This window comes from Panthera leo, chromosome D4 (genome assembly GCF_018350215.1).
Source record: "Panthera leo isolate Ple1 chromosome D4, P.leo_Ple1_pat1.1, whole genome shotgun sequence".
NCBI classification, from domain to species: domain Eukaryota; kingdom Metazoa; phylum Chordata; class Mammalia; order Carnivora; family Felidae; genus Panthera; species Panthera leo.
The window spans coordinates 88,836,360-88,857,205 of record NC_056691.1 but is presented as its reverse complement, the minus strand read 5'-3'; the positions used below and the strand labels follow the sequence as shown (position 1 = coordinate 88,857,205).

At 46.4% G+C, this 20,846-nt stretch overlaps 1 protein-coding gene across 9 annotated transcripts in view; it reads right to left on the bottom strand.

The window, feature by feature from the left end:
* The window catches only part of NUP214 (nucleoporin 214), a 93,566-nt gene that overhangs the window by 15,531 nt on the left and 57,189 nt on the right, over positions 1 to 20,846 (bottom strand). For 8 of the 9 annotated variants that reach the window (XM_042913516.1, XM_042913514.1, XM_042913515.1 and 5 more), the window contains 4 exons: positions 19,351 to 19,441; positions 17,061 to 17,122; positions 13,154 to 14,989; positions 11,058 to 11,128 (listed from right to left, as the gene is read on the bottom strand). In XM_042913516.1, the coding sequence (XP_042769450.1) occupies positions 11,058 to 11,128; positions 13,154 to 14,989; positions 17,061 to 17,122; positions 19,351 to 19,441 (2,060 nt within the window). The remainder of the gene's footprint in view (positions 1 to 11,057; positions 11,129 to 13,153; positions 14,990 to 17,060; positions 17,123 to 19,350; positions 19,442 to 20,846) is intronic. The other variant, XM_042913517.1, reaches the window with a different exon arrangement.

Genomic DNA, 20,846 nt, shown 5'->3' with positions numbered 1-20,846 from the left:
TGGAAAAATCAAGAGCAGTCTGATTAGTTCTGGGACGGATGCTCTAACCACCACAAAAGAAGCTGGACCCTGGACAGGGACTTCCTACGAGTCAGAAGTTCTCAAGCTATTCTGTGTCCACAGTTCTCTGAAAACGTGATTTATGGCAGGAGGGAACTTTGAATGTTTATCTGCCTTGCTGCCTGCACCTCTGCTTGACGCGATGCCAGGGGCAGGAAAACCAGCCCCTCAAGAGTTCCCCTAAATGAGAAAGTTTAAAAACATTTCTAGGCGATTATGAACACCACTCATTTTGACTCCCTAGTATTTGGCTGAACTCCTCAGCAGCTGATGCGAAGTGATTTACAGTGTCTTTTCTCCCCATTTGGGCACTTTTATTTCATAATGACTTTCCCATCCTGCAGAAATAAGCTTAAATTAGCTCCATTGTTGAAATGATGACCATAGCTGAATTTTGTCCAAGTCTGCAAATCTTATGCTCAGAGGATGCTGCTAACTTAGGGCGCGTGCTGACTCAAAGCTGTCTCAGGAACCACACGCTTTATTTCTGTCTGGAAATTGGTGCTTTAGGGAAGACCAGTGCTAGATTTGAAGGACCATTAATATTAGTTAAGTGTGAAGTCTTCTTGGCTGTGACGGAGGCTTTTAGAAATGGGTCACTGCACAGGAGCCTTAGAGGAGTGTCCTTCAAAGGCAGGCAGAGCGGTGCTGAAGTCCGTCTTCTGTGAGATGGGAATAATGAACCACCCAACTCCCAAGAGTGAGTTGGGGCGCCTGGGTGGCTCGGTCGGTTGGGCGACCCACTCTTCATTTCAGCTCGGGTCATGATCTCATGATTCGTGAGTTTGAGCCTCGCGTCGGGCTCTGTGCTGACAGCACGGGGCCTGCTTGGGATTCTCTCCCCCCCCGCCTCCCCCCGCCCGATGTCCTCTACTCTTGCACACCTCAAAATAAATAAACATTAAAAAAAACCCAACAAAAACCAACCCACAAAATGGCGAGTGAATTAAGTGTGCTAAGAAACGTGATGCACTTTAGAATCGTGCCTGGAATATCACTGTATGTTCAGAAAACGGCTGCTTTTTAATATTTTCACAACGATGACAACAGGCCAATGACTGAGGACGTTCTACATACTAGGTACTTTTCCAAATACCTCACGTGAACTTACGTAATCCCTACAAAAGTCACACCTCCAGGGCACCCCCCCAGGTGCACAGCCACCACCCTGGTCTGAACCACCTCATCCTGACTCGTTCCCTGGACTACACAATTTAGCCGGGGTCCTGTTTCTGCTACAACCCATGTTCACGCAGCATCTAGAGTAACACTTTCTGGCAGCAGGCAGAGCATTAAACTCCTATTTAAAAATTCCACAAGACCCTACATGATCCGGCCCCTGTCCGCCTCTGACATCATCTTGTATCATATCCCCCCTGCCTCCATGGTTTAGTTACAGTGGTCTCTTGTATTTGAACGTGAGAGGCTAATTTTTACCGGAGGGTGATGTACTCATTGTACCTGCTTGTCTCTCCTTCTCTCCCCCCTCCCCAAACCTCTTTGAAACAACAGTAAGAGTTTTACTACGACCATTTAATGATGCGTAATAGCTTTTAAAAACCTGGAATCCAATCCAATCATAAAAGCATAGGCTCTGATACCTAGTAGCCAGGCTTTGCCAGGAAGGAAGAACATGGCAGTGAATGCAGGCAGCGTGTAGAAAACACCAGACTTTTTAGCTGGCTTCCATGCATCAGGCTGAATGAACTGCCAATCTACGGATATTTTTGCTGTACCCAAAAATGGCAATTTTGGATGGTTCAACCTACATTGTAAAACTATGACTTGAGAAATAATGACTGTCTGTAGAAATGAATAGAAGGGGATGGCAGAAGTAGCTGTGAATTGATAGTTACTGCATCCTTATAAATGGGTTATTAGAGAGAGTTCCATTCATTTTAATTGCAGTAAGTTACAATAGTTTTTAAAACTTTAAATCATGGAAAATCTCAAAAGTGTATAGGAAGTAGAAGGGGCCGCCTGGGTGGCTCAGTCAGTTAAGTGTCTGACTTTGGCTCAGGTCATGATCTCATGGTTCATGACTTCGAGCCCTGCATTGGACTCTGCACTGACAATGCGGAGCCTGCTTAGGATTCTCTCTCTCTTTCTCTCTCTCTCTCTCTCAAAATAAGTAAACTTAAAAAAAAAAAAAAAAGTAGACAGAAGAGTACAATGCTCCTACCCTATACTTATCCAGTTTCAATGAACTCACAGCCAGCTGAGTCTTTTTTCTTAAGCTTATTTATTTTGAGAGTGAGAGAGAGAGAGAGAGAGAGAGCGAGAGCGCGCGCACAATGAGGGAAGGACAGAGAGAGAATCCCTAGCAGGCTCCACACTGCAAAGCCCCATTTGGGGCTTGAACTCATGAACCACGAGACCATGACCTGAGCCAAAGTCAGATGCTTAACCAACTGAACCACCCAGGTGCTCCATCTGAGTTTCATCTATACCTCATTTACTCCCCTCACCTTTTATTAGTATGAAGCAAATCCTAGACATCGTTTCAACCATGGATTCTTCTAGTATAAATCTCTAAAATCATAAACTATAACTATTACCACTATCATGCCTAAAATATTAGCAATAGTTCCTGAGTATCATTAAATAGGGAGCTCCCAGATCCAACCTCGTAATGTTACCAAAAAGAAAAAAAAATCAAACCTGAATCTCCCGAAGCCTCCAGACCCAACCCCCACTTCACAGGAAGTAACAGAGGACAGGGGACCAAGTTCACTTGGGAGCTATAACACGGGAATGCAGTCAGCAACCAGATCACAGGAAATTCTACAGAACAATCGACCTGCTTCATTCAACAACCGAATGATGAGAAACAACGAAAGGAGGCAGGACATGGAGGGGTCACCACCTATAGATCGAGACCCTCAGGGGACCTATCATGCAGTCCCAATGTGTGGACTGGATCCGATCCTAATTCGAAGAAACAAATGTAAAAAGGAACAAGAGACATTGATGAGGCTCCTTCGGAAAGGCATCTCCTGACTATGTAACCTAAATCCTTTTCCCTGATTACTATCACGTCATCCTGCTTTATTCTCTTTGTAGTACTAAAACTATCTGAAATTAAACTATTTTAATAAACACCCATCAAATGTGATCTTCCAATCCATGAACATTGGATGTCCATTTATTTAGACTGTGCATTTCCTTAATGTTTTACAGTGTTCAGAATGTTTTGCACTTGCTAAATTTATTCCTGAGTATTATATACTCTTTTTGATGTTACAGAAAATGGAATTTTCTTGCATCCATTTTCTGATGGTTCATTGCAAAGGTGTAGAAATAGGTTTTTGTTTTTGTATTGATCTTGTATCCTCCAACTGTGCACCCATTCGTTAGTTCTAATAGTGTTCTAGTGGATTCCTTAGGATTTTCTATATATACCTGACCATGTTATCTGCAGATACAGTTTTACTTCTTCCTTTCCAGTCTAGATACCTTTGATTTCATTGTCTTGCCTGACTGACCTGGCTAGAATCCACATATGCCTTTTGAGATTCATCCACATTGCTGCATGCGTTGGTATAAGCATTCTTAAGTCTTTTTTATGGACTGATATTTTCAGCTCTTTTGGGTAAATACCTAGGACCGGAATTGCTAAACCATTAACATCAGTGTATATTTAACTTACTGACAAATTGCCGAACGGTTTTCCAAATTACCATCTTATACTCCCACCAGCGATACGTTAAGAGATCTATTTGCTCTAGATCTTTTCCACGTTCTTTTTGTTAGCCCTTAAATTTTAGTAATTCTAGCGGCTACGGAGCAGCGTCATATTGTGATTCCAATTCGCATTTCTCTGATGACTAACAATGGTGGTCAAGTTTTCACATGCTTATTGGCCATTCGCGTACCCTCTTTTGTAAAGTATCCGTCCACGTGTTTTGCTTTCTTTACGTATTCTGGACAGAAGCCCTTTGTTACGTGTATTGTAAATATTTTCCCCCAGTGTATGCCCTGTCCTTTAATTTTATCGCAATCTCTTTTGATGAGCATCACTTTGTAATTCTGATGGCAGTCTAGTTTTTACATTTCCTTCCTTTACGGCTAGTGCTTTTTTGTGTTCTATGAAATCTGTGTTTCTCTAATAATGGTTTCTTAGCAGTGGCATTATTGACATTTCGGGCTGGATAATTCTTTGTTTTAGAGGGTTACAGAATGTTCAGCAGCATCCCTGGATTCTAACCCCTAGATAGCATCCCCTACTCGTGAGGACCAAACAGGTCTCCAGACATTGTAATTGTGATATTCCTCCAAAGGGGTGAGGGGCAGAAGTGAACCCATTTAAGAACCACTGATCTATTCCAAGGTAGCAAAGATCTTTTTGCCTTTTTACTCTGGTTGTCATGTTTAACATCTCCTCATAACCATACATTATTTCCCTCTAGGTCCTGAGTCTTTTTAGCTGCTTTTGAATTTTTCGTTTTGTATTTGGTTCTCAGGAGCTGATCTATGACGTGTGTTGGTATGGCTTTCTCGCATTTATTCCGTGCAGGGTTCACAGTTTCTTTGATTTCTGGATCCCTGTTTTTCAATGCATTTGGAAAAGCTTGGCCATTTTTCTTCAAACATTTTTTTTCCCCCTATTCCATTCGGTCTCCTCTCTTTCAAGGACTCTGATCACACATACAATGGACTGTCTGATACTGTTGCACAGGTCATTAATGTTCTGTCAGGTTTTTTTTTTTTTTCCAGTCTCTCTGAGCTGCACTTAAAAAAATAATAATTTGTTTATACACACACACACACACACACACACACACACACACACACACACACACTTATTATTTTAAGCAGGCTCCATGCCCACTATGGGGCTCGACCTTACCACCCTGAGATCAAGTGTTGCATGCTCTGCTAACTGAGCCAGCCAGGCGCCCCCACTCTGAGCTTCATTTTAGGTAGTTTCTACCGATGTCTGTTCAAGTTCACTGTTCTTCTGTAGTATTCCCTCTGCTGCTATGCCTGTCTAATCCTATTTTATTTCAGATGCTAGATTTAAACTTCAGATATCGATCAGGACTTTCTATTTGTTTTCGTAATTGCCAATGCTCTGCTGAGATTCCTTATTCAACCGTTCTTTTCTCTTCCTGTAAATCCTTGAGCACAACAGTTACTTTAAAGTCTCTGCCTGCTAGTTCTAGTATCTAGACCAGCTACAAGTTGTTTCTGGTTGTTCTCTAAAATATGATTGTGGGCACCCTTCGTTTTTGCTGCTTCGCAGCTCTGGGCAACAAGAGATTACACAACTGTGCGAGTGCTTTCTGCTTTTTGGTCCTGCCTTTACTTCCTTTCCCTCAACAAAAGTGGGGGGTCAGCGGATAGGGATGCTTTTTATATTGAACAAGTCATTGTACTTGCAAGTCTTTTAGGCCCTGGTTGTTGTTCTTTTTTTTTTTTTTAACATCTTTATTGGGATGTAATCCATATACCACACAACTCACTGATTTTAAAGTATAAAATCCAATGGTTTTTGGTGTATCACATTATTAAGTTTTTAAAATGGTGGCAAAATATCATCTTGTCATTTTAACCGCTTAAGTATACCATTCGGTGGCACTAATTCTATTCACGATGTTGTGCGACCATCACCACGGTCTATTTCCAAGGCTTTTTCATCACCTCAACCCAAATTCTCAACCATTAAGCATCACTCCCATTCCCGCTCCCTAACAGCCACTGGGGGTCTCTGGTCTACTTCCCTGCTCCATGAATTTACCTGTCGTAAATACTTCATGCAAGTGGAATCATACACTACTGGTTCTTTTATGTCTGGCTGACTTTATTTAGCATAATGCATTCGGGGTCCATCCACACGTAGTATGACTTGGAACTTCTTCCTTTTGGAGGACTGAAGAATATTCTACTGTGTGTACAAACCATATCTTGTTTATTCAGTCATCTGTTGATGGACACTTGGGTGCTTTCTTCCTTTCAGCTATTGTGAATAACACTGCTGTGAACATTGGCGAACAAGTGTCTTTGACTTCCTGCTTTCAATTCCTTTGGCTATCTACCCAGTAGCGGAATGGCCGGGACATCTGGTAGTCCTGTGCTCAGCTTTTTGAGGAGTCACCAAATCGTCTCCCACAGCAGATACACTATTTTATATTCCAACCAGCCTCGTGTGAGGACTCCAATTTCTCCACATCCTGGTCAACACCTGCTTTTCTCGGTTTTTGTTTTGTTCAATAATAGCCACTGGAGGGCTATGAAGCAGTGCTCTCATCGGTCATTTGTTTTGCTCCCCCCCCGTTGCCAGTAATTTCTTCTGGCTTCTTCTGTACTTCTTGCCAGTACATTTCCTCAATCTGCGGCATGACCTTCCTTCCACCTTCCCAAACCCAGACCTGACACACGCCCCCAGCATCCGCCGTACCATCGCGCTCACCTACGTCGGGCTCCCCTCTCTGGAAGTCAACTCCACAAGGCGTTCTGCCACTCTGAGTCCCACTGGGACAGACCGTTTTCTCAAGATGGTCACAGCAGTATTTCTAGACCCATGAGCTCTTCTAGAGCAGGAGGTGAAGTCTATTCCCCTCCTTTTACAGCTGGGTGGGATTGCAGGACTGCTTTGAATAACAGGATGCCACACAAGTGACGCTTTGTGACAAGGTCATAAAAGGTCATATAGCTTCTGCCTGCTCCCTTTCTTTCTTGAAATTTCTCCCCGGAATCCAGTCACCACGTTGTGAGGAAGCCCAGGCCACAAGGAGAAGCCACGTGCTCACGTTCTGGTCAAGAGCTCTAGTTAAGTTCTGAGCCAACAGCAAAATCAGTCACTGGAGATATATAAATGCTGTTAGGTTTTGGGGTCATTTGTTACACAGCACAAGATAATTCGAATAACCACAGGGTAGGTGTGATTTCTCCACTATATGGATTTTGCTTGCTGTTACAACAGGAGTTAAGGTCTTCTGGATCCTAGCCAGAATCTACCTTCTACCCTTAAGATTTTTCTGAGGATACTCCTATCATCTGAAAGTTCATACGTTTTTACAGTGTGCATCACGCGCTAGCCACAGTCCTACAAAATGAGCACACAGCAATAAATGCAACACAGAGAGCCCCTTGTTATCAGTAAAAAAAAAAAAAAAATACTGATTTGAACTTCTGGCCCCTCCAACTGCAAACGTAATTTCTGCGAAGGAAGAATATGGGTAGGGCGGCGGGGGGCTAGTGACCAATTCGGAGTTTATCACAGTTAAGTTTTCGATCTCTCGGCTCCACATCATGCCTGTGAGTCCCCCGTGTGGCTCCAATTGATTCATTTTCCTAGCTGGATAAAATTCTATGCCAGGATAATACAAATTCATCTACCCACTGGAATACTGATAAACATTTGGGATGCTTCTAGTTTTTGGTTATTATAACAAAGTTGCTACAAACACTCCCGTGACCGGGTGCCCATGCTCTTGAGCTTCTCTCAAAGCACACACATGGGAGACAGAGCTGCCTGTCTTTGTCCAATCACGCCACCGTGCAAGGTGGTTGTACCAAATCACAACCCGACCAGGGGTGGAAGCAAATTTCCTTTGCTCTGCACATTCGCTGGCATTTGGTATTGTTGGGCTTTTAATTTTTGCTGTCGTATAGGTGTAGATCTCTTTGTTGTTTGAGTGTGTTTCTTGGTCCTTTGGCTACCCTTTAGCTTTTATAGTCTCTTATTTCTTCTTCTTTACACAAACTGTAATAAAATATACGTAAAACTTACCGACTCCAGTGGTTTTAAGCGTACGATTCAGTGGCATCGAGTATACTCACGATGTCGTGCAACCAACAGTATCTTCTTTTTAGAAAACCTTTTGCCTATTTTCTCTTGTGTTTAAGTTCACCAATTTTCTGTGTAGAGAGCTCAATGGGCTTTGACACGTAACTGTTTATAACCGTTCAAGACAGCAAACATCGCTTTAGTGCTCTAAAAGGCTCCTCTGTATCCCGTGTTTAATGCCCTAAGACCAATCACTCTTCTGATTTCTATCATGCAAAGTTTCGCCTGTATTTGCCTCTTTAGGTGCCTGTACTCTCGTGTCCGGCTTCTTTCACGTAACACTACGTCTGTGGGATTTACCCCTTTTGCCTCGTAGAGAAGCGGCACGTTTGATTTCGCTGCTTGACAGTATTCCGCTGAATACACATATCACAATTTATTTATCCGTTCTTCAGCTGGTATGCATTTCTTGTTTTTAGTTACTATGAATATACCGCTAGGGACACTCGTATCCATACCTCCTAGTGAACAAAGGCACTCGTTTCTGCTGGTTACGTGTCTAGAAGCAGATACGCTGGGTCAATAGGAATTTTGTGTATCTAGTTTTGACAGTAGCAGGTGCTTTTCCAAAGCGGTTATACGGATTTATGCGCCCCCCCCCCCCCACACGTGGGAGTTTCTAGTTGTTCCACCCCCTCACCAATATTGGGTATTGTCAGCCCTTTCAATTTTAGCCATTTCGGTGGGGGTGTAGTTGTCTTTTTTCTTTTTGATTCGTATTGTTTATATATCCTGAATGCAATTACTCCGTCAGTTTCATAGGCTGCAATTTTCCTATTTCATGGCTTGCTTTACCCCAAAATTAGCAGAGCCGTAATTTTAGTGGAGTCAGATTTTCCTTCTGCCTGAAGAGTATCTTTTAGAATTTTCTTCAGGTCTGCTAGGCATAAATTCTCTCAGTATCTGTCTGAAAAACGTCCTGATTTCCCTTCACTCTTTAAAGATAATTTTCATGACGTCTAGAAATTCCAGGTAGATAGACCGTCTCTGGCTTTCACTGTCACCGCTGAGAAGTCAGCTGTGAATCCAACTCTTGCCCCTTTGAAGGTAACCCGTCTTTTCTCCTGAGCGCTTTTAATGTTATTTCTTTATAGTTCTGTATAATGGGGCTTGGAATCAGTTTCCTTTTACGCATGGTTTGGCATTTGTTGGATTTTTGAATCTGTGGGTTAGTGTTTTCTACTGGTTTTGGAAATGTGTCTTTTTCTCTAATTCTGTCATACATTCTTTCTCTTTCTCTCTTCTCTGATCGAATGTTAAATTTTCTAAGATTTTGCTTTTACATTTTCCATCTGTTTTGCTCTCCATGATGCATGCCAGATAACTTAATCTGACCTACCTTTTATAGTTCAAGGGTCACCAAAGTATATAGTACCGTGGGCTAAATCCAGACCACTGCCTGTTTTTGTAAATAAAACTTAGTGGAAACATAATCACGCTCATTCATTTATTTACGGTCTACGGCTGCTTTTGCGTAGCATTAGGCAGCTGTGATGGAAACTACATGTGGCCCTCAAGGTCTAAAATATTTACTATCTAGCCCTTTGCACAAAGTTTGCTGATCTCTGTCCCAATGTATTATTACTCTCTTCGGCTGGGTCTAGAGATTTTAGATTTCCAGGATCTTAAATTTCAATTATATTTTCTATTACGTTCCACGTGGTTCTTTTTCAATTCAGCTATGACACTTTATCTCCCATTCTTTACTAGTATGCCCAATTTTGCCTTTTATTCCTACTGGACTCGTAAAACGATGGCTGCTTTATAGTCTAGGAGTCTTTACAAATGTATGTCTGATGTGTATTCTGGCCCTTGCTCACAGTTCCTTGTTTCCTTTTGTGACGGACTCATTTAGGCGTGGGAATCAACGTCCTTACAAAGTGTCCAAGGCCTAGAGTTAAGTTGCTTTTCATCAAACGGGGTCGGTGCTGCTTCTGCCGGACATCTGCAGACATCACCATCCTACGATCCTGTCAGGCCACATTCACAAGCCGAGACCAGTGAATCTGGAGCCCCGGCTCGCCTTGGGGGAGGGTCTCTTTTAGACTCCCCACTTTGTGCACATCTCAGTGATCTCTGTCCCTTTGTCCTTTGCAACTATTAAAATAGGAAATGATAATTTTCTCAGATGAATAAATGCCCTCATGGCAAAACTGGCTCTTATGCTCCAATCACTTCCACAGGCACTCATTTTCCTTCGTAAAACACCTTGTCGGCTGCCCAGTGCTTTTCAAACTATGGTTTTTATGTTTTGTCTGCCATGTTTAGCCACGTCCGGCGAGGAACCCGGTTTAAATGACTTAACCTGCCGTTACCAGCTCCGAAGTGCCAAAGATCACGGACTAGGGCAGAGCCTAGCCTTCAAAGGAAAAGGATGATAAAGAAAACCCCTTCTGGAAGATGTGGAAGAAACATCTAATATGCCTGCTGTTTCATTAATTAACGGACAAATACCAAATCCACCTTTGGAAAGCCACCATCGCGTCTGATACATCAGAGTATCTTTCTTTATTCTGATCTGAAAGCAGCTGGCATGTGATGTAACAACGCATTTCCTCCGGGCCCTGCTGCTTTCATGTGTGGAATGGGGATAATAACGGCACCTCCCTTAGAGAGGCGCTAACGATTACGTGAGTCAATCTGTGTAAAGCCCTTAAAACCGTGTGCACACACAGATAACAGCTAGACACACTGAAGCAACTCAGGTCACCGAAACGAGGACATACAGCTTAGTTGAGGGCCCATACGTGGTTTCTGTTCAAAATTATTCTCTTTGTCTAAACAACCATTTAAGAAGGTAAAAACTATTCTTAGCTCAAGGACCTTAAAAAAAACCCAGAACAACAAAGAACAAAAAACAAAACACCACAAGGCCAAGGAGCAGATTTCAGCCCACGCACTGTAGGTCAACCCCTGGCCTAGCAGAACAGGCAGAAGATTGATAGAACTCACGCACTGTGCTTTTACAGTGCTCTCCTAGAGGACTGTCAAAAAAAAAAGGGGGCTCAAAATTGTAGTGATTCTCTCGAATCAGAGGCTGAGACTTCCGTGTCCCCAAGGGAGCTAAAGAAGGCAGAGCTTGAGAACCATGTGAGGCTGTTTGCTGGCGTTCGACACACAGTTCGAACTGAGTACGCTGTGTGGGAACAACGTGGATGGGTCTGACACATGTGGACACGAATGGAGGCAAACACACATCATTTACCTGGCCGAAGACTGTCCCGCCCGTACTGGCTGCTTGACCAAACAAAGAACCAGTGTTGCTAGACCCAAAACCTGGAAAATAAGAAGAAAACAAGTTTAATTTGGATGAGTCTTTTACGACATCAAGTATTTTGTTTTCAGATGGCATTCTAAGATACCGGATAACGAATGGACTCGGGAATAAAATCTGTTTTCCTATATAGGCAATGGAGAAAATTGAGTAATGAAGGCCTTTCTCGGGTCATCGTTAACGTTTTATTAGACTGTAAATTCCCAAATCCTGAAGACTGAATCCTTGTCTCCTGCCAAAGCCCAGGCTGGTACGGACTGCAGGGTGGGCCACGCTCAGGATAGCTTTTCCTTACTTTGCGGTCAAGGAGTCTTTCCAGTGAGTGACTTAACGTCACAAATGTTTTTACTCCTTGGTTTCCTGTGATCTCAAACACCAGGTTCTCCTGAGGTACTTCCTCTTTTTTCTAGGTGGCGTAACAGGGCTGAGGTGCTGCTATGAACTGGGCCTGGGAAAACCGGGCGGGACTGCATGTTAGCAACCAGAGAGCCCGAGCCAAGGAGCTGGAAGATGGGAGTTCCATGGTCATCCCTGTCACTGATCTCTAGGTAGGTGAGCTCAGGCAAGGCTCAATTCCTCCACCAGGGCTGGAGCAGACTGCTCAGGTACCTTTCCACGTTGTTACTAGATGAAAGAAGATTGCTTCAATGGTTCATACTTGTGTCTGAACAGTTTGATTATACTTGTGCCTGAGGGACTGTCAAGTTCAGACTGCAGAGAAAAGGATGCTCCCAAGAGCGCGCTGAACACCCTTCTCTTTAAGCCTCCCCAGGCCTTTCCCCCTTGCGACACCGCATGAGCACATTCCCCAGAACTCAGGCCGGCCTCCTGACAGGGCAGCAGGTGGAGCTCAGAACTGTCTTTCGGCACTCTGTCTGTCCTTGGAGCTGAACCTGGCAGGAGCTTAACAAACACTTGCTGAAGGAAGGAAGGAAGGAAGGAAGGAAGGAAGGAAGGAAGGAAGGAAGAAATTTCCATGCTAATAAATTATAAACCATCTGCAAATAAATCATCACCAAGTGAACGAATGGGCAGTCACTTATACTCTTGCCCACCAAGAAATCATTAATCCCTGTTTCCCCCCTGCGGCCTAACTGCTGAAGAAATCGCCTTTCCTTAGATAATTACTAGAAACGGAAACTTAGAAAATATTCTCAAATTGTCCTGTTGATAACTTGTGGAAGTGAAAGCAGCTGAAATGGACACGCAACAGTGGCTTATGTTTTACTTTAAAAAGTAGTAACATTTAGGGGTGCCCGGGTGGCTCAGTCGGTTAAGTGCTGGACTCTTGGTTTCGGCTCAGGTCACGATCTCGCGTTTCGTGAGCTTGAGCCCCGCGTCAAGGCTCTGCGCTGACGGTGCGGGGTCTGCTTGGGATTCTCTTCCTCTCTCTGCCCCTCCCCTGCTTGCGCGCTCTCTCTCTCAAAATAAATAAATACACAAACTTAAAAAAAAAAAAAAGGAACATTTAAAGATTTGGGTTGTCGTTTTTTTCTTTAAAGTACGCTGAAAACAGGCAAAAAACCCTTTTCAAATGTAAGTATCTGCCCTTCTAGCAAGCAAGAAGGTGTCAGAGGAGGCAGGATATGAAATGCTGGCAGGGCAGTGAACTAGGACGAGGCACCCCGGAGTCTGGTTCTGGCTCCACGATTAGCACCTCATGACATTAGATGGGTCTCCTCGAGCCTTGACGGTTCGGGACGGAATAGCCTCCAAAGCAACTTCCAGATTTAAAGGTTCCGATTTAGGAGTCGTTCGTTATTTGCCAGGACCTTAAGCTAAAGACGCCTGCGCTCTTCCCCATGGAACTGGCTAACGGGAGAATCTGCCAAGCAGCCCAACTGCAGCCATGGTGACGAGGCCAAGGAAAGTCGCGAGGCCGCCAGCGCTCCAAGCGCCCTTTTTGCATTTCTCGTTTTCCCTTTTCTTTTAACTCAAGAGCGATACAGGGTTTTTTTGTTTTTTGTTTCCTTCCCCCGCAAATATTTCAAACGACAGAGAGGACAGAGTCTTCCGTAAATTCTTACCTGAAGCTTGACAAAAGCTAAACCCAGAAGATGACGTGGTCGTGGTGGCGGCCGAGGTGCCACCGAACACGGAGCCTCCCTGCCCGAAGCCGGGGCTCTGCCCGAACGCGGGAGGGTTGCTCTGGCCAAACAGCACCCCTCCTGTGTTGGCAGAGGACTGTCCGAACGAGAAGGAGCTGGAGCTGCTGGTGCTGGAGGAGGCACCGAAGACGTTCGCGCTGGTGGACGCGGAGGTGGAGGCCGCGGGCTGGCCGAACGCGGGCACCGAGCTGAACCCAGGCTGGCTGAAGGAAAAGACGCTGGCGGGGCTGCTCGTCGCCTGCCCGAAGGCCGGGGCCTGGCCGAACGTCGTCTGTCCGAACACCCCGGTGGCCGACGCGCCAAAAGCGGGACCGCCGAAGCCGGAGCTGCTGGCGGGGGGCGTGGCGGCGGCGGCGGCCGCGCCTCCCGCCTGTGGCCCGAACAGGCCCGGCCCGGAGCCGGCGGCCGCCTGCCCGAACACGGGGGCGGCGGACGGGGCGGTGGCCGCGGGGCCGGCGAGCTGACTGAAGGCGGAGCTGGAGCTGGCGGCGGGCGGCTGAGCGAAGACAGAAGAGCCGCAAGTGGCGGTCCCAAACGCCGCGGTCTCCGCGGCCGGGCTCGGAGCAGCGCCGGAAACGGAGCTGGAGGTCGTGGGGGGACCTGGGGTTTCAACGGCCACGGGGACCGCGCCCGGGAGGGTAGCCGCGGCGGCGGCGGCGGCAGGCGGCCCGGGAGCCGAGAGCGTGGAAGCGGGGGAGGCCAGTTCCGTCTTGACGTCAGGGCCCGCGGGGGCCGCTGGCGTGGTGGCCTCCGCGGCAGGCGTCGCGAGACCGCCGCCGGACGCCGCGGGGCCCGGGCTGCTGACTGCGGGCTGTGCCAGAGCAGGCTCTCTTTTAACCGGGTCAGAAGTCTGCGGAGGAGCCTGGGGAAGCGGGGCTGACGGCGGCTGCCCCGGAAGCGAGGTCGCGGACGCCGAGGCGTCGCCGTCGTCCGGCTTCTCGGATGAGGCCGAGGACGCGGCCTCTTCCGCGCTCTTACCAGAGGACGCGGGCAGGGTGGGAGCAGACCCTGAACTCAGGAGGCTACCAAACGACATCATGGGGAACAGCGTAGGCAGGGGAGCGGCAGTTGTGGCTGACGGTGGGGCAGGTGGGGGCGCTGTACTGCTCGTCTGTTGGCTTCCGAAGGAAAAACTAGTCTTGCTACCACTTAGGGACAGCCCGCCGAAACCCAGAACTCCAGAGGATCCCGCACTGGCTACGGGCAGAGCGCCGAAAATGCCAGTCGAGGGACTGCTAGTGCCCGCGCTGGTGGTGGCTGCCGGAGGGGCCCCTGTGGCTGCGGTCACAGGGGAGGTCACGGGGGGTTCTGCGTGCTTCCCTAACACGGGAGGGCTGGTAAAACTAAACCCCGAGGGGACAGTGGAAGTCTTGGTTGGCTGTGCGCTAGTCAGGCCTGTGGATGGAGCCTTCACGGCTGGCTTTGTAGAATCGTCTGCTTGGCCAACCCGCAGTCCTGAAAAACTGCCCAAAGTCTCTCCAGCCAAAGAACTCGGAAACAGAAGCTCTCCCAACTTGGATGGCGGGGGTTCCGGCTTGCTAGAGGTGGTGGAAAGAGCGATTCCAGAAGGGGCCGCAGGTCTGCTGCTTGAAGGCGCAGACTCTGCCGGAGAGGCGGCGGTGGCTGCAGTGGTGGTTGATGCGGTCATCCCCGAGGGCGGCGAGCTTTCAGGAACCGTCTCATAGAAGGGTTTGCCTCCCCCACCAAACGGGAACGCGTCGAGCTGGTTTGGCTCTTTAGTGGGGGGTGCTGCCCCTAGCAAGAAACAGAAATGAGAAAATGGGTTGGATTTAGCGCAACACGACCCATCACGTTCCAAGCCCAGTCTCCCCTCGATACAGTAGGGACAGATGTTCAACCACAGCGCTTTTCCTCGGGGACACAGAGTGAAGGCTTTTTCACAGGAGCGCTCGCTCTCAGTTAGCTCACCCGGGTGAGGAAGGCAAATGTCCTTTTCGTGACCGTTACGTCACAGCAAGCACACAGCACCGTGTGAATACAGGAAATTCACAGTACTCTCCCAAAAGAGAAAAAAAAAGGTATCTTGTCTCGTCTGCCCCGTGTGCGCTTTCCTCGAGAACATTTGTGACGCGGTGCTCGCCTATGGACCGCCCGGTAGGCCGGGAGTTGATCCAACATGGAAATTCCTGCTGCGTTTTTTACGGACTAAGAAAGTGTCAGTCCACAGACGACTATTTTTACGCACAACAAAGGGCTACTTCCTAGTGAGCGCTTTTACAGAGGCAGTGTGGCCTCCTGGTCAAGGGCACGGGCTCTGGAGCCGGGTGCTCTGCCGCTTGCTCGCTGCACCACTCTAGACAAGCTACTTTACCTCTCTGGGCCTCAGTTTCCCCATTTGGAAAATAAGTGTAGTAAGAGTAGCTACCTCAAAGAGCTGTTATAAACACAGAATGGAATACAGGTAAAGGTCTGGTCAAACAGTAAGTGGTCGATAAATAAAAGTAACCCACTTTTCTAGTTTACGAAGTAAAATTGGTCTATTACAGTGTTTACTGATATTTCTAACTCCATGTTGTTTTAAGAAGTCTGGCTGTCACAAATTCTTGGGAAGGCCGTAGGGCCCCAACTCCCCGGGGGCCATTTCCTGTTGTATCACTGCTGTTACGGAGCTGCCTATGGTTCTGGATCGTTGTCTAGTCTCGTAGTGATTCAAATGTTTACAGAATTACCACTGCATTTCCCTACTGTCTGACTTATGACCTCCGCCGGTTATTATTTTGTTCCTCTTAATCCTTTTAGATCACGGAGTTGTTTTTGCTCTGGAAAGTGGGACAGGGGAGAAGATGAGCCTCGGGGGTATTCTGCCACATCTAAGTGGGCAAAGGTTACGAAAACAGTTTAAACAATCACTATTGTAGAAAGGAAGGAAGGAAGGAGACCATCAACCCTTTAAGTGCCACAGACAAACCAGGTTTAGGGAGTCTGCTGTGCTTTCAGCCCCCGATCTGCCCCCAGATCTTAAGGGACCCCTTTTTTCCCAAAACCTCCTCCACTCGAGCTGGCACAGAGGACACGCTCAAAACACGCTTGTTGAGCGAACGGAGGAAAGACGGTCAGTGTGTTGTTCATTATAGGGAAGATCTGGAAATAACCTAAATATTCGGCAGGTAAATGGGTTCAATAAATCACAGAAACCATGTGGCCATTAACACGTGACATTCATATAAGATTTCCAGTAACACTGGAAAATTCGTAAGAGCCTGTGTTAAAGGAAGCAGAAGAGGAAACAAAAGAAATACAGAACCTGAGGGGTACGACATGGGATTTTAGAATATATCACTTTCATAGGAAGAGCTTGCTTTTTCAAATAAAGGAAAAATCAACTTAGTTCTTTAAACGGAGAGCTAGAAGGCACTTAAAAAATACATTTGGTTTCTTTACAGGTCCTCAAATTCTCTTAACCATTAAAAAGATGTCGGTTGATGGCTATGTAACAACACACAGAAGGACGAGTGTGTTTGCCGACAGGTTATCCGGGAGAGAAGACGAATCCGGTCTTGTGAGGATGAGCAGACGGAGAAAGGAATTCTAATTCACATGTTAACATCCGCATTTAAAGCCCAGCCTTGCTTTCCCAGAAGCAAATCCGTTCCTTGTTCTGAATTTAAAAAGTCAACAGGAGTCCTCCCCTTTAGTTTCTTAAATGCGGCTTATTTCGAAGGCACACTGTCAACACCAAACTTGCTGCAGATGCTTTAAGCAAGACTCAGCAGCAAGGAAAATGTCAACACATCTGTACAAAAACCCAGCACCTGTTTAGAGAAAACACAAAAGAAACGCTGCGCCGTGCAGGGAGAGACTGTACCTTGTGCGGCAGTGACATTAGAAGACGGGGTTGGTGTGATTATCCCAAAATTAAAGCCAGTCCTAGGGAGCGCAAGGAGAGAGGTTAAAGAGGAACAAACACCGAAGGCACAATCCTGCCCTTCTTAATGTTACGTTCACAACTCATTTGTACGATCGATCTGCTCGTAGGCACTCACAACCGAGACGATAAACGACAGCAGAGTAAAAGCGTGGATATCTCAGAGGCAGGAAGCCGCTCCCAGATCTCGAGGCGGGGCTCTGCAGCCTGGGTGGGGACCCGTGGTGCGGAAAGCTAAGCAGTGACGGAGATGCACCGGGCGTGGGGGGCGTGGGCACGGTGGCTGGGGCAGACCGTCTGCCCCGGGACGGAGGCAAGGGAGCCGGGTCAGGGAGAACCCCTGAGAAGCCACCCCGAGATCAAAGGGCTCATCGGGAGCACGCCATGCCGCTAGCGGACGTGGAGGAGAGCACGAACTCCGAGCCCTCGGCTGGGAAAATCCGGTCCGAAACCTTTGTGGACTCCCTCTATCAACCTCTCTCTCTCCTAACGTAGATTTTCTTCAGATGTCTTGACCTAAGTCAAGACACCACGGTCAAAGGACAAATTCGGCACAAGCGGGAACCAGAAGAGATGACCCACTGTGATCAAAGTTCAAATGGCAAATTTAAAACTACAGTTCTAAGGCATCAGGGGCCAAGCACGGCAAATACAGTAAGTACTGTAAGGACTTAGGTTTTGCTTACCCATCAGTGCCTTCCTCGAATGGACAAAAACCATCCAAGAAGATGTGTTAGAAGCATTTTATCACATTACAAAAAATAATCCTCTCTTTGTCTCAACCTTGGTGACGAAATTTTATCTAACAGAGGTGAGCCACTGACCCGGGGACCCAAACCTTTTCACCTGATTTTAAAAATGGGAAGAAGAGTATCCGTTTGCAGCAGCGAAGACTGTTAAGTGTTTGTAAAAGAAGCAGTAACTCCCGGCGCCAACCTACTCTCTCAAAGTGGCTCCAAACGATCTTTGAGAGGATAAAACAACGACTTACATTAAAGAAAAAGTAATCTGATAATTTCCCCCTCAAATTCTATTCTAACCCCTCTTGCTCTTGACGTGTTATGGCTGAAGGACACTCAGGAAACAATGACATCGGGGGAGAGACTGTGGGAAGCAGAATTCCAGTCCCAAGAGCACAAAGTGAAAGGGCTTCAGAGGCTTTTCTACTGGACCTGAGCACGCAGGCTTTCCACGGGCAAAAGCCTTCGGACAGGTTTTTATCTCCGCTCCACAGAGCCAGCTCCCCTCCGGGAGGAGGAGGACGCTCCGGCCCCCTTCACGGGGTTCAACAGAAGTGCCTCGGGCACAGAACAAAGGCACCCACCCTGTGAGGCGAATCAAGGCTCCCGTGGAATGACGGCCGGAAGACTTTTCCATTTTTCAAAATGACTCAACTTTACAGGTACAGTCATCATTATTCTTAAAGAAATGGGACAGGAACATTTCCCCTTATCTCCACAAGACCCAGATTTCCAAAGGGCTGTGGTCCTTCACCACCTCCTCTCAGTGGAATGTAGCGCCCTCTCGAGCAGGAGAGCCAATCTCAACGTCACCCCCAGCCCCCAGATGGCGTCGGAACGCAAAGAGGTCAGTGTCATAAGCTAGAAGACCAACCACAGAATCTGACACAGACCCACTGCTCAAAGAAAAGGAGGCTAACCCTAGAAAGCAAAACAAATACATCTATAGTAACACATATATACACTTGGGACGGAAAATGGGAAATACAGTTGGCCCTTGAACAAGGCAGGGGTCAGGGGCCCCCACCCCCATGCAGCTGGAAATCCACTTAAAACTTCTGACTCCCCAAAACTTAACCACTAATAGCCTCTTGCTGACCGGAAGCTTCACTGACATCATCAACAGTTGGTTGACCCATGTTATGTGTACGACACGCTGCCTTCTTACGATACGGTAAACTAAGAAAAAACATTACGGAGAAAACCAAAGGAAAAATACATCCATGGTATTACCGGAAGCTACGGGAAAAAAATCCGCGTGGGAGCGGACCCATGCGGTTCAAAGCCCCGTTGTTCGAGGGTCAAGTGCAGGCCTGCACGAGGATGATAAGCTAGTGTTGCTGACATCCTATGTGTTACTGAAGGTGGTAAGAGCTCTGGGCTCATATGCATTTAATAAGCAGATACATATACCTACTGACGGTAAAACCGGGGGAAGCTACCTATACGGTTGCTGGCGATCTGCCACAAAAATGAAGTTTGTTACTGACCCTGATGGAGAAAATGAGAAAGGCTTGCTGAACTGCCCAGCAGCAGATGGGGTAGAAGTCACAGCTGTTTCTATCTTGGATGCCCCTGGCCCTGAAATTATGGGAAGAAAAAAAAAAAAAAAAAATGAGAACATGACACGAAAGCTGTTAGAAACACCGTTCCAGGTTGTCGTTCTCTGCGGGTCCAGCCTGTGGGCCTCACCGTGCTCTCCGACAGGTCAGGTCGGCATCAAGGCCCACGAACTTACTTGCTCGCCGGCTCTGTCAGTGTTAACTCCAGACCAAAACAGGCCACGCTCTCCTCTCCAGAAAAGATACCAAAAGAATTCGAGGGTAGTTTAAATTGAAACCACTGAAAGTAGTTCTATAATTTTATGAGAATTTATAATAAAGTTTTAGAATGATGGAAATATACACTGAAGGAAGAAAAAAAAAAAAACCCAAAGAGAAATAGGTTAGTATGTGAAATATCTCTGAGTAGTGACTTCATGACCATTTGCTTTCTCCCTACCTTTCTGTATTTCTCAGAGTGGATGGTTTTATGTTTCACAAATAACGGCTTTTTTAAAAAAATTACAAAGGTCATACGTGAGTACTGCCACACAGCAAAGCTAAAAGTGCAATCCATTCTCTTCCCTAGGTTCAATTTCACTGTAACTACTCATTAACGGTCTGGGGTATTATCTTCAGTTTTCCCCCTACTGCTCCACTTTAAGAGGGGGAGGAACAGGGAACGCTACATTTAAAAAGCCCAAAGCAAATCACACGTTAAAAAAAAAAAAAAAAAAAAAGGACATTCTCCTCAAATGAGTACAGGGTAGAGGATTTTTAAAGCTACTATAAAGCAATGTGGTGTGTATAAGGGTATCTTGTGCAACCTTGGTCATCATCTTGAAAAATCAGAAACGATCTCAACTATCAGCACAATACTGGTAAAACTTAACAGGGTGCAGGTCCTCGGCTGCAATTAAGACAAGTGACGGAGAGGGGTGTCAGATCTGGAAAGATGAACAGAGTATGTATTGTAATGGGGGGAGGGCAGGTACCAGGTTCCAAATCAATAGACACAGGACACACCTATTTTTGTTTGAAAAACAACAATGAAGTAACCTTCCAGACACGCAGATTAAATTAAGGGTGGTTATTTCTGGAACTCGAATTTAAGAGGCAGCGTTCACTTTCTACCTTATAGGTCTCTTCACCGCAGATGGTTTTGTGCATTTATGGGAGTTTTATAATCAGAAAGACAACAACGGTACTTCCATTCTTAATTAATAAGAGAACTATTTTGCAAACTTGGAGACAGTATCTTCTGGGAGATTTTTCTACCCTCAGACGTCCTCTTCCTTTGGTTACCCAGCATGTGAAAACACAAGTAAACGTCTAGCAATGAAAGACAGGATTTCACAATCACTGCTGAATCATGCACGTCAGAAATATCTTTGCAAGTCCCGCTAACTGTTTAAGACGTAGGTGAAGCAAAATTTCTTAGACTT